At 35.5% G+C, this 18020-nt stretch overlaps 1 protein-coding gene across 2 annotated transcripts in view; it reads left to right on the plus strand.

Annotated features, from left to right (window-relative positions):
* Window positions 1–18020, plus strand: part of KLHL32 (kelch like family member 32) — a 336425-nt gene that overhangs the window by 106633 nt on the left and 211772 nt on the right. For both annotated transcript variants that reach the window (XM_007484347.2, XM_007484349.3), the window contains one exon: window positions 829–1009. In XM_007484347.2, coding sequence (XP_007484409.1) covers window positions 829–1009 — 181 coding nt within the window. The remainder of the gene's footprint in view (window positions 1–828; window positions 1010–18020) is intronic.

Consider the following 18020-nt stretch of genomic DNA (forward strand, 5'->3'; position numbering starts at 1 on the left):
TCTTCCTATCAAAAATAATAATTCCTATGTGTATATGTGGCACAGTGCGATAGAGTGCTAGACCTGGAGTTAGGAAGATTCATCTTCCTGAGTTCAAATCTGACTTCAGACACTTACTAGCTTTGTAACGCTGGGAAAGTCACTCAATCCTGTTTGCTTTATTTTCCTCCTCTGTAAAATAAGCTGGAGAAGGAAATGGCAAACCATTGCAGTAGCTTTGTCACGAAAATCTCAAATGAATCATGAAAAGTTGAACATACATGTTTATAGGGTTTCCCAAAAGTCTTAGTGCCATTTTAATGAACTAATAGTGCAATTTAAATTAAATCCATTATGCTTAAATAGTTAAAAAATATTTTTAATAGCTTAAAACTACACCAAGACCTTTGGGACATCTTGGTATACGCAGGCTCATAGCATTAATGTTTACAAAGACGTTATCATTTGGCACAAATATGATGTGGGTAGTGCAAGTAGTTTTTTTTTTTTTCTGTTTTACCAGTGAGAAAATTGAAACTGAGAGAAGTTAATGACCCAAGTGTCAGACCCAGACCACCAGATCCATCCATCCTTAAAGCCAAGTTTATATTCCCCCACCTCCCTCATCCTGATCCCAGGCACTCCTCTTTCCTCTGAAGTCCTTTCCTTTTTCCTCCCCATTGAAGACTGTCTCCTTGAAGGCAGGAAGGATCCAGGGTCCTCTTGGCACCTCCTGAATTGTCCCTTCCAACTGTCACCCCAATAGAGTTGGAATCTAGAAAAGATTTAATTGGATGCATTCCTCCTCTGCCATCTTTGCTCTGTTGACTTTCTTTATCTCATCTGCAGTATTCAAGAAATGCGGACAGGCAGGAGGCTTTGTCAGTCCGATTCTCACCATGATGCTGTCCTGGCAGCCCTGAATCAGCAAAGAAGTGATGGTGTTCTTTGTGATGTCACCCTCATAGCTGAAGAGCAGAAATTCCACGCTCACAAGGCTGTCCTAGCAGCATGCAGTGATTATTTCAGAGTAAGTGGAAAGGAATTTGATCTTTTTGTTCTTGTTTTTGATGAAAAAAAAAATCAGAAATGCAGAGGGATGTTCTGATATATATATATATATATATATATATATGTATATGTATATATTTTTTGGCATCAACCAGTTAAGGGCAAGTCCCATAGGGAGCCCTGTGATTATCTAAGGGACAGGGTCTCTTTCGGGGGTCCAGATCTGGGATCAGGCTGAAGCTTTCTCAGATTGCAAGAGAATTTACCTGTTCTCTTAGGGATAGATCTCATCTTATCACTGACAATGCGATAAAATATATCATGATTACTCATGGCTTTGTACTCTGGTTAAAAAAAAGTGACCCTTGCTTTTCAGGACTCCTTTTTGGGGGGAGGGGAGTGCTGAATCTGGTTTAATCAATGTAGAGAACTCCCAGGGTAAGAAACTATCACCAATGCTACAGATTAGTCAGTTACCTGTATCTTGGAACTCTTAGAGAATTAGTGGGTAATAGTAAGAGGTTAAGGGACTTGTGTATGATATTAAGCTATGGACATATGAGCCTTTCTTCCTTCCTTTTTATCTTTCTTCCTCCCTTTTTTCTTTTTTTAGTCTTCCTCCCTTTCTCCCTCTTTCTCTTTCTCCCTCCCTCCCATTCTCCCTCTCCTTTCCTCCCTCCCTCCCTTCCTCCCTCCCTCTCTTCCTCCCTTCCTCCCTCTCTCTCTCTTCCTCCCTCTCTCTCTTCCTCCCTCTCTCTCTCTTCCTCCCTCTCTCTCTCTTCCTCTTCCTTCCTTCCTTCCTTCCTTCCTTCCTTCCTTCCTTCCTTCCTTCCTTCCTTCCTTCCTTCCTTCCTTCCTTCCTTCCTTCCTTCCTTCCTTCCTTCCTTCCTTCCTTCCTTCCTTCCTTCCTTCCTTCCTTCCTTCCTTCCTTCCTTCCTTCCTTCCTTCCTTCCTTCCTTCCTTCCTTCCTTCCTTCCTTCCTTCCTTCCTTCCTTCCTTCCTCTTGCAAATTAGCACTTCCTCTGCAAATGTATGGTATGGGAGAGTTGTCTGTAGCACTGAGAGGCTAAGTGACTTTTCTTCAGTCACAAAACCATTGTTATAGACAGAACTTGAATCTGGGCATTCGCCACTTCAAGCTTGACTATCTATCCAGTATAACATGCCTTATTAAACTCAGAGGAAAAAAATAACAAATTTTTAAAAAGATAAATATTTGTAAAATCTTTCCCTCAAAATGTTGTGCTCTGAAATAATTACCTTTATTTCCCTCTGTGCTTGAAAACATATTTGCCCTCATTCTCCTAATTCTTTCTAGCAACCTGCTTGGGAAATGGCCCAACAGTTTATTCAGTGGAACATCTGTATGTGATACATGACACTGGGTATGTTGCCACAGAAGGCATGTTGGAAATTTTTTTCTTTCAGTATTAAAAAAAGAAATGAGTTCATTCATATAGATGCTATCTTCACTGGCTAGTGTCATGCCTACCAGTAATAGACTCATTTAATGTTTGCAGAAAGGAAGAATCAGTGCCCAGGGGAGGAGGGAAACTTTCTTAATTAGAAATTTAATTTTGCAGCATCATCTGCTGTTACTTGCTTCTCCTTTTGCCACCACCTGTGTTCTTGGCTAACTTGCCTTCTCACCACTTAACGGGGAACTATCTCCAGTGATTTCCCTTTCAGACCAGGCTTTATTGACTGGTTCATATCAGTGTACTGGTAAGCTCATTTTTGGCAAGCTGAAGGAAATATGGTCTGGGTCAAATGGTGATTCCAGAATATTTTAGAATTTAAAATAATAATTAAAAAATAATAATAATACATAAATAAAATAAACTTTAAAAATAAAAATTTAGAAGTTTTCTTTGGGGTTAATGGAAATGGATATGTCATGGGCATTATGGGAGGGTTGCTTAAAATGGCCATTCTTCAAATAAAAATTGGAAGTCATGCTAAACTACTGATGCTACAATGAAAGGTTTGTATATTCATGCCTGTGTATGTTCAAGGCTGATGGCTCTTTAGTCAATAAGCATTTTAAAGTGCATACATACTACTGTGCAAAGCTCCACAAAAACATGGTTCCTACTGTCAAAAAAAAATCCTCACATTCTAATGGGAGATATAACATGCAAATAACTCTGTAATATATATATATGTATATATATATATATATGTATTTATAAATGGGAGTTAATCTGAGAGAGAAGGCACCAATAGTTGCCAGGGTGGGGGTGTATTTGGCAGCTTGGGAAAGGGTCTTGTTGAAGGTAGCATCCTTGAGAGTAGCTGGGGAAACTATGAGATACGGTTGAAAAAAGTGAGAATTCTAGGCCTAGGGAATAGATGGTTAAAATGCTCAAAAATGGCAGAGAAAATGTTGTGTACAGGGAACATCAAGGAGGCCAATGTTACTAGTTCATAGAGTACATGGAGGAGTGAAAAGTGTAGAAAGACTGGAAAGGTACAAGGAGCCCTTGTCGGGAAAAGCTTTTAAAGCCAAACAAAGGATTTCATCTTTGATTCTGGAGGAAGTAGAATGCCTTGGAGTTCATTGAGTAGGGGAGTGACACAGCCATAACCCCTCTTTTGAAGATTCCTTTGGCAGATGGGAGAGAGGAGAAATCTGAGTCAGGCCAGGAAGAGAATATAAAAGAACTTGCACCCTTGTGGTGCCACATTCCCTCGGTCCTTCACACTGCATACTTTTCATTGATGACCATGATATTGATGAGGAGGTAACATACTCCTGTGACTTTCAGACCAGCTTTCCCTTCTCTGCAAGCATGTTATCAGAACCAAAACCTCATCAGTCAGTGATGCTATCAAATTCTCATCGGTACTCCATTGCCTCTTGACCTTGCTCTTAATTAAATTCCTTAATGATATAAATAAGAGCTTCATTTATTGGAGTATGGCAGGAATGAGGCCTAACTAATGACTTCCCCATGGCAGAAAAATGTGACCATGAGAGCTTGAGCAGTGATTTAGACTGCAGTGTTGAGACCAGCCATTCCCAGAAACAGCATGGATCAAAGGAGGTGGAGAGATACGAAGAGGAAGGAAATATTCAGACCTTTTCAGAACAACTGTTATTTTGGTTAAACTATTGTGGTTTCTCAGAGACTAGTATTTGAAGAATTTATGCAGTACATTTTTTAAGATGGAATTTCAAACCTGTTTCTTCAAACAATGCCAAATGGACTATTTCATATATATGCATAATGCATGCATGAATATATGCATATATGTATATATTTATACTTATAGATTTCCTCTTTAAAATATTATTTTGCATTTTCCATACATTGGAGTAATATTTGTTTTTTAATGAAAGGAAATAATAATTCACATCTGTGTAATTCTTTGAAGATAGAAAGCTGTTGACACACATCTTATTCAAAACTCACAACAGCTCCATGAGATGAACAGTTCAAAATACTCTATTTCACTTCACAAATAAGAAATCTGAGAGCCAGGAAAGTCCTAAAGGCAAAGAGCTCTTAAGAGGTAGAACTTGGAGTTGAACCTAGTTCTTCCAACTTCAAGGACAATGATGTTTCCATGATACTATAGAAAGCAACAGTGTGGCAAATAACAAGAAATATAAACAGAATTCATTGGTTTGATGTGTCTCTCTACTGCTTTTATGGAGCAGGTAGGAACAACAGATAATAGTTTCCTATAAATTAAGGTGTTCATATTTGTCCAAAGTTTCATAACAGCGCAGTAGCAGAGCTCAGACCTCCAAGAGTTCTGATGTGGATACTTCTTTGTTCATACAATAGACCACTCCTGGTTTTTTTTGTTTGTTTTTAAATGGATAATGATTATGTCACCTAATTAATAGTTGATCTTCATGAAAATTATCACAATTTAATGGAGGCTATGCAGTCATGTATTAATATCATCTTAGAGGTGTGCCAGATTCCACACTTTCCTTTTCATTACCAAAGCACTGAGAGCACATTGAAAGCATGATTATTTTTATATAATCATATGTATTTTATATTATTAAATATATATTGTATTATATAGTTATATAATAATATATAGATATATCTCTTTTCATTTTATATGCCATAATAGCATGCTTATAACTTAGTTACTTTCTTGGCTGTTGAATTTCACTATTAAAAAGCATGACATTTGGTACTTTCCACCAAAGCTGTCCATATGTTCTGGTTTGTGGTTAATGACTGCCCATGGCATTAAGAGTCTCTTAGTTGTGGGGTCCTCAGCCCTGTGTTGTTTTTTTTTTTTTGTCTGACAGAGTATCGTGTGCTCACAGGGAGCTTTCCCCACCACCCGTCATTGCATTCTGGGTTCTCTCCTTTCAGTTTTATGGCTAACATCCTCAAGAGAGAGGGGAGGAAAGCACAGATTAAGCTACCATATTAATCTCTAGTTAGGTAAAAGTGCCAAGATACCACTGAATACACAGAATGTTTAACCTTTATGTTCAGCAATATTTATTTTTGCCTCAAATACATATAAATTTGCCTCAAATAAAAATAAAAAAAACTATTTGTTGTCATATTCTAAAAAAAATTATTGTGCCCCATGAGCTGTCAACTATTGAAAGCTCAGTATCTATCAGGAATCAAACTTAAAAGATTAAGAGAAGACATCTTAATCAGCCTTCAAGATAATATGGAAGTCTCCCTTTGGAAAAGTTTAGAAGTTTTAGCTAGACTGAAGGAATATGAATATACTGTTGCAATATTTATATAACTTATTTTCATTTTGATTTTCCACATTAAGACAGCCTATTTATCTAATGTAGTTGTCTATTTGAAGAACTTTGATGGAATTTTAATGATAAACATTTGTAGGCAGTGGCAATATAAGAAAGGTACAAATTTAGTTTGAGTAGGAAATTTTTGTTATCTTTTTTTTCTGATGATGATAAATCTTTTTGATTTTGTGCTTGCATGGAACAATTTGCTTTCAATAAGATTTCCTTGTTAAGCATTCTCACCAACATTTAAGATTGGATTTTTCTTATTTAAAACATTTCCAGTAGAGAAGTTATTACAATTTCAAGAACAAATACACCCCTGTAATAATTTTCTTAATGCCTAACAGTGACAAAAATGAGTGAATCACATAATTACCAAGAGAGTGCAGATCGCTCAGTGATTGTGCATGTCACTAAATAATTATGGCAGCTGCCATCATTGTGGTTTTGATAGGTTGCTACCTTATACTCCACCTATATTTTTCCTAGTGACCCTGGAAATATTTTATACTACCACTATAGTTAATGAAATAATGATAACAATTTTCAATTTAATTAACTGAAAATATACTCAAAAGCATTGCACATTTAATGCAGAAAAACCAAGCCTTTCTTTCAGTTTCCTTTCAGCAAAGGGGATAATTGGCCTTTTTTTTTTCCTTTGGCTGTTGGCATTTTAACAAAGGAATAAATGAGAAGTATTTGATTATGTACATCACTCACCTAAGAACTAAACAGTAATTTATTTGGCCAGTGTTGAAATGACCTTGGACTCAGATTGCTAAGTGTGTAATAAAAATATTAAGGGTTTATAAAGGGATTAAGCTACCTAATAGATAATGTGGCTTCCTTCCCCAATCCATGATAATAAAAATGCTTTTTTCATATTTATTCTTTCTGCTAACATTTGAACACTTACTTTGTGCAGAAACACTGTTGGGTGCTCAAAGGGACAAAGACATGAACAAGACACAGTCCTTACTCTCAAGGAGCTTACAATCTAATATAGAAGATTATGTGTGTGGATGTGGGTATATCTGTATCATTACCTATGATATGTAGTCTTTGATAGGCAGACAGTGCTTAATTGAAATCACAATGAGTCAAATTTTCTCCTGTCCTTAAAACTTTTTCTTATTAGTGAATTAGACATTTAAGGCATTAAGATATTTAAGACATTAATTTAATAATTAATATTTCTTATTAGTGAATTAGACATCTTCTAGGCTGCTCAGGTAAGAGTAATGCACATAATTTAACAATAATGTTGGTGTTCATGCATTAAGATGTTACCATTGGCAATATCTGTGTATTCAACAAGTTTTTTTTAAAATATTTTTTACATAGCGGGAATAGATTTGTTCTCTCTTGCTAGTCTTCCTTGTCACAGACAGCACTACCTTCCATGGTTAGTGATACCATTTGGAGCCATAACAAAGAACAAAGGATTCACAAGGGAATAAAGCCTACAAAAATTAAATAATGATTTTATATGACATTTTGAGGTTGGAAAACAACAGCCTCATGAGTTGGGGAGTGTATATGGTTTTTGTAACCATTTTACAGAAAAAAAAAACAGAAAGTGAGAGGAAGCTAAGTGGTACAGTGGATAGAGTACCAAACCTAGAAAGAATATCTGAATTCAAATCTAGCCTCAGACACTTAAAAAGTGTGTGGCCCTAGGCAGGTTACTTGATTTCTATTTGTCTGATTTCCTCTTCTGAGAAAGGGGACACAATGGAGTAAGAAACAGTAAACCACTCATTATGTTTGTTGAGAAAACCCTAAGGACAAAGTATATGGGAATCACAAAGAGTAAGACATGGAAAAGGAAACTGAGGCAGTATAAGTTGTCCACAACTAGCAAGTGTCCAAATTAGAATTCAAACTGAGTTCTCTTTCCACTAAACCATACGTGCTTCTACAAAGAAATATGAGATGGACTCTTTTATTAAAAAATAAAGACAAACATGAAGAATTAAATGACGGAGTTAAATCTAATCAGTCTAAGAGTTGTTAAATTTCAATTTTGTCTGTATGTTTTATTAACCATAATTCAATAAAAATACATTCAACAAAGAGCCTTGGAAACTAACTTAATCCTAAGGAATATAAATAAAGGACAAATTTGAGAATCAATATTTTCATTAAAGATAACAACAATGAAAAAACTTATCAGCATTTCTGTGATGTAATCAAACCAATAGTTAGAGGAAATTCTACATCTCTAAACTCTTTCCTTAATTAAACAGAAAAAGTAGATCAATAAAATGGACATCCAAGTTAAAAAATAAAACAAAATAGAAAACCACCATTTTTAAATCTCCTGTTAAATACAAATATGTAAATCCTAAAACTAAAAAGAGTGGTTTACAAAACTAAAAGTTTAAAAAATAATCTGTGAATTAATAAATAAAATTAGGAGCTTAGTTTTTTTAGGAAAAAAGAAATTAGCTAGTCTAATAAAAATAATCAAGAAAACCAAAATACCAGTATCAAAAATGAAAAAGGAAAATTTACGATGAATATGAAATTAAAGCAGTTATTAAAAGCCCAATGCCATTAAAACTGAAAATCTAATTAGATGTATAAATCTTTACAAAAACATAAATTTCCTAAATAAATATAACTGGAAGTGGAATTCTTAAGTTACTTTATCTTAGAAAAAAGAAATTTAATAAGCTATACATAAACTCTCAAAGAAAAAATCCTGAGAACCAGATAGATTTTAAGTGAATTCTGCCAAATAATTAAAGCATAATTAATTCTAATGCCACTTAGTTGTTTGAAAAAAATAGGAAAAGAGATCCTACCAAATTGCTTCCATGGCACAAATATGGACTTGATGCCTAAATTAGTGAGCGTCAGGCCCTGCATAGAATGGATATATGGCACTTGATTCTTCTTTTATTTTACTTAGTTCACTCTAATCTAAAATTTCCAGGGGCGGTGATGCTACTGAAACTTATTTTCAGAGTTTTAGGTATAGCCTAGATGGGAGTTATACACCTACAACTCATAACCAAAGCAAGACAAAAAAAAAAATAAAGTTCCACCCTTAAACCAGAATCACATATACTCTTATTTATGCACAGTATTGGGGTGAGCATAGATTTCCATATTTAGAGTAGGAAGGCAGGTGAGTAGTGTATATTGGCTAGCACCTCTGAGAAAGAACAAGAATTTTAAAAAATGAGGTTAGATGAGATGTTTGGCATAAATGAAATCACAGATTCATAGAAGAATGACTAAATATTAAAGTTGTGATGAAATATTATTAGTATGAAATCTCATCAAAATAATATGTGATACTTTTGAATTCTTCACAAGAGATTGATAATGGAACACCTGAATTATGGAGGTATTAGTCCTGAAAGCTGCCCTAAGGTCACTGTTTGATATCCATACCAAAGGCTTCATTTCTAGAATTATTCATCTCATCACAAGGAGGGAAACAGGCCAAAGTAGGACCCCTTGAAAAGAGAAAAGACTTAGAATATTTAGCACTCTACTAGAGAGAGTAGTCAGGGAGTATTTGGATAGAGAAGCTTTGTCTAGGGCTCTATTTGGTTTTTTTTTTTTTTTAGTGTCACTACAAAAAAATGAATAAATGCAAAATCCTTATTAGGGGGTGAAAGAACTCTTGGTAGTAGTCACAGGGTAGGCTAGGACCCAATGGAGAATCACTTATAAGGAAAATTGATAGTAATTTATAGTAATGGTATTTAAGAAATGGGGGGAAACCCATACTTTCTCTCCTTTTGACTTCTGTTCTCTTTTAACATTAACATTCTATCCCTCATTGGCTCATAGAATTATTGCTAGAAAGAACTTTAGAGGCCACTGAGTTAGACCTCTTCATTTTATAGATGAGGAAACTCAGGTAGAGAGGATAAATGACCCAGAGTCACACAGCTAGTAAGTAGCAGAGGCAGAACTCAGATCTTCCTACCCTCAAATATAACACTCTATTCACTGTGCCACCTACTTTATTTCTCTCATCCCTTTTCCAAAAATTGTCTGAACTGCTACTCAGTGTGCAAGCTCTCTTCTTATCTTTTTCATGGTTATGGTATCAATGATATTCATACATCAGCCCATCATCTTGCCAGTATACCATATACTGCATGACCAAGATATCCAAATCCCATCTAGTTTATTTAATATTTGTGTAATTCAGTGGAAAATGGGATCTAGTTTCAAAGATCTAGCTCTAGATCTGAATGAGAGAAGAGGTATGCAACCAGTGAACAAAAGGACTAGGGATACCTAGTAGACAGTAAGTCAGGAAGATTGTAAGGATGAATCAAAGGAAATGCCTCAAGGAGGAAGAACAGTGATGTATAATCACTTAAAAGGCAAAGATAGTCAAAGATAGACATCTAATTTTATAAGCTTCAAGTTTCTTTGGATTAAAATTTAAGATAATATGATGCAATAGAAATGCTGTTTCTCAAAATTTGAGAATTTTTTTTGTGTATATATATATATATATTCATGAATTCAGTTTTAATTTGCTGCATTTTATTGCTGAAAAAAGTGGATAAGAGATCTCTATTTTCCTTTGTGGCCTTTAAAAAAGCAGCTGGCTTCTGGAAGCATGCGATGTTGTCACTGTATGGAAGCCAACAATTAAGATTCTCAGTGGACTGAATTAGATGATCTGTGTAGTTCCTTTCAGTTATAAAATTCTATGATTTTGGCTCTAGGTAAGCACTAATCTCAATTTAGATGACTAAGCCATGTTGATATTTCTTTCCAAGTATCACTTGTAAATTGACCTTTCACCTAGAATTATAATAACTATAACATGTTTTGGGAGCCAAGAAGATGTTAGATTTCCTGCTACGGCAAACAAAGAAAGTTGCATGACCTGAGAACAGAAATGTAAAAAATAATGAATTATTGAGTCAAATTGTTTTTAATTTTTGCCACTGTTACCATTTGTCAGAATGTTAGAAAGAACTTGGAATTATCCATTATGAAGCAATTGGACAAGTTAGTATTTTGTTGGTTGCTGTTATAGAGATTAATATGTACAAATTAAACTGTAGCACATACCAACCAAAAATAATTTGTAAAATTTTGGAATTTTTGCACATTTGGGGAAGAAAAGAGATTAAAAATTTTGAGAAAAGCTAGGCTTTTTTCTTAACTATTTGGTAGATGCCTTCCACAAAAAGAAAAAAAAAAGAAAATGATTTGATTATATGTCAATAGCAACTTCACAAGGAAAAGTGTAGCCTGCTCCCCCCCTCCCCCCTGCGCCCAGATGTAGAGCTAGAACCTGGGCAACTTTGAGATCTGATGTAGGCTACATCAACAAAAGAACATCAAAGACCCACCCCCTGGAAGTTCCAGGCCTTGGCAGTGAGATTCAGAGTTCTATAGCACCAGACACACTTGAGCCCCTGAGGCAGGGGCAGCAGGAACAGTGAAGATAGTCCCAGGGCAAAACACTGTGAAGTAGGTCCTAGGCAACTCTAAGATCCTGGAACAGCACTGTGGACTCACCCTTGGAAATCCCAGGCCCTGGAAGTGAGGTTCAGGTCTCCATAGCACTGGACCCACTCAAGCCTCTGAGGCCATATTAAAGATAGCCCCAGGTCAAAACCCTGTGAGCCAGAAGCTAAGACAGAAATGACCAGCAACTTGCAGTTCTCCCAGTCCTCAAGCGGAAAAATGAGCAAACAGCAGGACCCCCCCCCCCCCAAATCTTGACCCTCAGAAATTTCTATGGGGAAAAAGAGCAAAAAATAGAAGCAACAGGATACAGTAAGAAACAAACACATGCAAAGTCTCCAAGAAAAAAATGGAAATTGGTCACAAGCTCTGGAAGACATCAAAAAGGAATTCAAAAATCAAATAAGACAGATAGAAGAAAAATGGGGAAAAGAAATGAAAGTAATGCAAAAAGAAAATAACAGCTTAAAAAGCAAAATTTGTCAAATGGAAAAAAGAGACATAGAAATCAAATGAAGGAATAGGCAGATTAAAAATGGGAAATGACTTATTGGGAGAATAGGGAAAAAAAATCCTATGAAGAAAAAAGAGTAATAAAAAGTAGAATGGACCAAAAGGAAAAGGAGGATTAAAAAGTCATGGATGAAATTCAGTCTTTAAAAATTAGAATTGATGGGGGCAGCTGGGTGGCCCAGTGGATTGAGAACCAATCTTGGAGATTATAGGTTCTGGGTTCAAATCTAGCCTCAGACACTTCCTAACTGTGTGACTCTGAGCAAGTCACATAAACCCCCATTACCTAGCCCTTACCACTCTTCTGCCTTGGAACCAATACACAGTATTGATTCAAAGATGGAAGGTAAGAGTTTAAAAAATAAAATAAAGTAAAAATAAAAATTAGAATTGGGCAACTAGAAGCTAATGATTCATGAGGCATCAAGAAACAATAGAACAAAATCAAGAGAGTGAAAAGATAGAAGAAAATATGAAATATCTCATTAAAAAAACCAACTGACTTGGAAAACAGATTGAGGAGAGACAATATGAGAATTATTGAACTACCTGGAAGTCATGACAAAAAAAAAAAAAGCCTAGACATCAAAAATATTACAAGAAATTATCCAAGAATACTGCCCTGATGTTCTTGAACAAGAAGGCAAAATAGACATTGAAAGAATCCACAGCTCCTACAATAAATCCCCAAATGACAGTTCCCAGGAATGTTATAGCCAAGTTCAAGGGCTCTCAGGCTAAGGAGAAAATATTGCAAGTGTCCGAAAAGAAAGAACACAGATATCATGGAGCCTCAGTCAGGTTTACACAGGATCTGGCAGATTCCAAATTGAGGGATTTCAAGGCTTGGAATATTATATTCCAGAAGGCAAGAGAACTGGGTCTATAAAAATGTTTGTGGAGTTTAAATTAGTGCTATGCATAGCTAAAGGTTCATCTAGATTTTCAATGAAGGGCCTCAACTTTTTAAGATTTACATATCTGAAATTTATCAGGGCTCCCAGAAGAGATATAGCTTTTTTCTAAGGGTGGAACTCATATTCAATACTGATATTAAAGTTTGGTTTCTGAACTTTGTCAACCTTCCCTCAAGGACTACATCTTTTATAATTCTATAAAATTAAATGAATGGATATTTCCCTTGGGATATTGATCAGTGCTTGTGCTGGTAAAATGTAGAGTTTTGCTCTTCTGGGGATTCACAAGTGAAAACCATTCCTCAAGTTGGTAGTTAGTTTAATTTCTAATTTTCTTAGTTTCATAAGAATTCTTGGAAGTTTTTTCCAGCATTTTAAGCAGAGATTCTCATCCTTAGCTCACCTCTATGAAAACTTTCCAGGAGAAACTAATAAATGTGTCTCACTCTTAGTGATCTCAGTAGAGCTAAAAGCATCTCTTCTTTGATCCATTCATGCACCACTAGCAACCTCTGTGGATTTATCCAAAATAACAGACATTAATTCCACCTACTGGCAAAAAATGTTTCCCTTTGAAGAAAGAACACACACCCAGGAAGGACTGTGGGACATTTCTTCACAGTCAACAATAAGAATAGATATTCATAATTATTACTATGAGATTCAGGAGAAACCTGAAATGCTCCTGGACTACTTAAATGCTTTAAAAAAGTTGTGAACATTATCTTCCCCAAGATCGTCTATGTCTCCATTCCTTAGCGAATGATTTCATGAGTTTCTCCAAGAGTATATCTCCTTCCCACCTTATTTCATTTGTAGATTTAGTTAGTATGCTATATTTTCATTTAAGTAATCAATAAAGTTTTACAATGCAGTCCTCCTCTGCAACCTCCATGATGCTTTACAGTGACACTTCATTATTGAACCAAAATCAATGCTGACAATGGCTGGAGACAAATCTATGCTAGTGAAATGGGTTGCATGTCACAGAAATTGCAGGAGCACTGCCTTGGATGACTCTTATTCATGGTATACAATCAGTGATCTCTTGACAACACAAGAAATGCATTCTCTACATTATCTACAGATTAGCATGGTTTAGCAGAAGAATTAATAGTAATCTGCATTCTTTAGCACTTTAAACCAATAGTTTTTATTTACAATAATCCTCTGACTTAGTATAAGTATTTCCATTCTCATTTTCCAAATGAAGGAACTGAAATGTAGAGAAAATGTGAACTAACATCCTGGTTTAATAAGAATGAGTCTTTGTAGAACTTGGCCTCAGGTGTTCTGACTCTACTAAGCTGAAAAAAGCTCTAAACCTAGATATAGAATACCCGTATTCAAGTCCTGACTTACTCCTAACTAGCTGTGTGACTAAATATGTTAAATCATCTTTCAGCTCTCCCAGAAACAAAAGAGAGACAAGGACATTGATGTTAACTTCTAGGGCTGTTGTGTGGATTCAATTAATGTATGTAAAGCATTTTGTAAATATTAATGAATTGTTATTGTTTTATTTGAGAGGGTATGGTTTAATGAATAGAGAGCTGGCCTCAGGGTCTGGAAGACCAAGGTTCAAATAGCACTTCTGACCCATCTCTTGGTTCTATGACTCTGGACTAGTCACCTAATCTCTCAGTAGCTTTCTAGGACAATAGGTTGCAGGGAAGGTAAAGGAAGTTCCACAACCTGGAGCTCTTTATAACAATGTAATTACAAGGCTAGTCACTATCCCTCTTGTCAAATCCTTTATATAAATACAGTGCTAGTTGATTTAAGTATTTGGAGAACTGAGTCTGAATAAAACCAAGATATATTAATTCAATCCACACAACAGCCTTGGGAGTTAACATCACTGTTGTTGTCTCTATTTTGTTGTTGGGAGAGCTAAAAGATGGTTTAACAATCTGTTAGCTGTAGTGGATTAAATGCTGCATATAAAGTTGGATTTTTTTCAACATGCAGGTCAGTTTTGCCTAATTTTTTCTCTCTTCTCAATTTCTTTAAATATAAAGATGGCTCTCTGGGAGAGGTAATGGGAAGAAATATATGAGGGAAGACACAGCAGATTGAGTGCTAGACCTGAAGTCAGGAAGACTCATCTTCCTGAATTCAAATATGGCCTCAGATACTTCCTAGATGTGTGATGCAGGGCAAGTCATTTAATCCTGTTTTCCTCAGTTTCTCTTCTATAAAATGAACTAGAAAAGGAAATGGCAAGCCACTCTAATATCTTTGCCAAGAAAACTGCATTTGGGGTTATGAAAAAACAGATTTAACTGAAACCACTGAAAAATACCACCACTGTCATTAAGTGGGGAATGGGGAAAATATAGGCAATGTTTAAAAATATATAACAATAAAAATCTTTCAATTTTTTAAAAATAATACTAAGAAATGCTCATCACAATGCATAAAATTTTTTGTAGAGTATATAGCTTAAGTTCAAGTGAACCATAATATTTTATTACCCAGAACTTCCCATTCTCCAGCAACTCTGGAGAGATAATCATGATATTTCAGTTTACTAACAGCATTAATACTAAGAGGTAGGTAATGAGAGTCAGTATTTTAGAGAACCAGGCGCAGCTGCACTGTTCTAGTAGCATTGAGACAGCTAGTAGAGCAAAACTAGAGGAACTTTTTGTTATCAAGGACTACTGTTTTATCAGAAAAAATAATCAAAAGTTCATTTAAGCATAAAAAATTAAATTTAGGATTTGGAAACTTAAACTTTGGAACAAGAAATTTATGATTTTTGTAATTATTATTATCATGTTTATAACTATTAATAATTATATTATTACTACCATTTGTGATCTACTATTCCAGAGAGGTTTTTTATGGTCAATTGAAATGAAGGCAGGACCCTGCACTTAAGAAATTCTACCCTCTAGTGAATTTGCAGGTCTTAAAAAAGAGGAAAACAGCATGGATAGGTGTGAATGGTTCACAATTTGTATCATAGGAGGGATTACTCTTTTTAAGGTGATCATAGACCATATATGTATGGGGGATTTGCAATGTGGAGTCATATAAGATACCTCAAGGGGAAATCCCTGACCTGATTTTCCTGAATTCATCTTGTTTGTTATTCTTTTCCCTTTGTGGTTTTGCTTATTAATTCCTTTTTCTTTTCTGCTTTTCTCTGTTTATTTAATTCTTTTTCTCTTTTGGTTCTTTCTCAACTAATCAAGAAGATGTCCCTCCTTCTTCTTTCCTCCAACTACTCTCATTTCTGAGGTTTAAAAAAGTTATTTTTTCCACCCCTTTCCAGAGAAGATTCTTCATTTCCATCCTTTTTCTGTCTACCCTAGGCTTTCTTTCTCTGGTTCATGATTCCTTTAATTATCCATTCTCTCTTCTCTGTATTCCTCATGGAACTAAAAACTTAAAGCTATCAATTCTGGGCTTTTTGCTCTACACAGTTTTTGCCTTTGTCTTGCAGAGCTTGCCCTGCAGATTTCCTTTTCCATTGTGCCTCACTCCTAGAAGAATGTCAGTTCTTGCACATGAGATAGGGAATACTGCCCCATGGTAGATCAGTCCTCTACCATGTCCCTAATTATGTAGCCATACTTGATTTATACCCTCCCCTTAGTTACCTTCTTTCCTTGTTTGCCTCAAAATCTCTGCCCTAGACCCATGTCCTCCCACTCTCTAAGTACCAGTTATCTCTAGGAGATCTCCCCCTACCAATGGGGCAGGACAAATAGTCTTTTTAAGCACCAAATCCCTCATCCAGCACCCAGCACAAGGTCCTTGTTTATCTTCACAGAACAACTTCCCTCCCCTTAAGGAACATTCATCTATGGAACTTTTTCCACCATCAAAACAAGGCCTCCATTCCCCTCTTTTTCTTTCCCTCCCTCCTCCTCTTTCTCACCCACTCTCCTGAAGACTTTCCTGTTTCTAAAAGACAATAGGGGTCTATGCAGACTCTTAATTTGGTCTAGTTACATCATACCTTCCTCTATTTCCCTTTGCTCTTCTCCCTCCATTTGTGCCATCTCCCATTTAGTAATATGTAACAGGGGAAAAAATTGATTCACCTATAAACAAAGTATAAGCTTCTATCTATAATGCCCTAGAACCATCTCTCCACTGTTACCTCTATCTGACTTCTGCATTTATGTCATTATGTACATTTAGGAAGAAGGCTCTTACCAGTTTATTTGTCATCATCCTGCCATATTTATTCACCCTTCCTATATATCTTTCTCTAGGTTGCTAAAGAAGCATATAGTCTCTTCATTTATTGTAATCCTCCCTCCCCTAAAGCCTGCTTTGAAAACCTCATTATTATTGAATATCCATCTTTTTCATCTTTAGGTAAGTTCATATTTACAGAGTAAGTTACTCTGGATAGCATCCTGAATCCCCTTGCTCTTCAGAACACATTATTCCATTCCCTTTTGCATTTCTTGATGGGCACAGATTAGTCTTGGTGTATTCAAATTTTCTTTACTTTGTATCTGAAAGCTGTTCTCCTGTTCTTTTGAAGAGCTTGTTTGTTCTAAATTGAAGTGTTCAATTTAAACAGTCTTATTGTTTGTCACCTTTGTTTTTTCTGAGTATGATTAATGAATTATTTTAAACTGGAAATTTATCTTCTGTGCTCAGTAGTTTTGAATTTTCTTGAATTATTTCTTGCATTGTCATATTCACTTTTTTAAACTTTGGTTCTTCTGAGAGATTAATATTCCTTAAGATAAAATTGGATAAAAGAGCAATATTCTTTTAATGTTGCTGATTTTTGCATCTCTTCTTCTAGATTGGCCTTTGCATTTCAGTCTATTGTTCTCTCTTTTGTTTCTTTATGAGACTTTCCATCACAGGTTTGAGTTTTTCTATTCTGCCGATTATTTTTGCTGTTCATGCTATAAATTCTGCTCTTATAATTATTATTTCTCTTTTAATTCATCCTGGAACATACTTTTGTAATTATATTTTCTTCCCAAATTCCACAAGGTCCTCTGTCTCATCCAGTGATAGATCATTTTCTTGTGTTTTGCAATATTTATTCATAGATGCTTAAACTAGTTAACTAGATCTGGAGGGCAGTTTTCCTTCTGCTGTTAATGTTTTCCTTTTTTATTTATCTGCTTTTGATTAAGGTCTTTAAATGTTCTTCTTCACAAGATATTTGGTAATTTCAGACCATCATCTACTGCCTTATTTTCCCCTATTGTTTTCTCTCTGACTTCCTTCTCTCTGATGGTGGTTTCCTTAAAGACTAGATTTCAAAGCATCTCAGAATCCTCCCATGCTGAGAAATTCATAGTTCATCAGGCTTGGTCTGTGTCTTGAGTGATTTTAGGGGAATAAAACTGGCTCTAGCTGGATGCTCTTCTCTTTCCCTTCAGCTTGATAGAATCCTTCAC

Source organism: Monodelphis domestica, chromosome 2 (assembly GCF_027887165.1).
Source record: "Monodelphis domestica isolate mMonDom1 chromosome 2, mMonDom1.pri, whole genome shotgun sequence".
Taxonomy (NCBI): Eukaryota; Metazoa; Chordata; class Mammalia; order Didelphimorphia; family Didelphidae; genus Monodelphis; species Monodelphis domestica.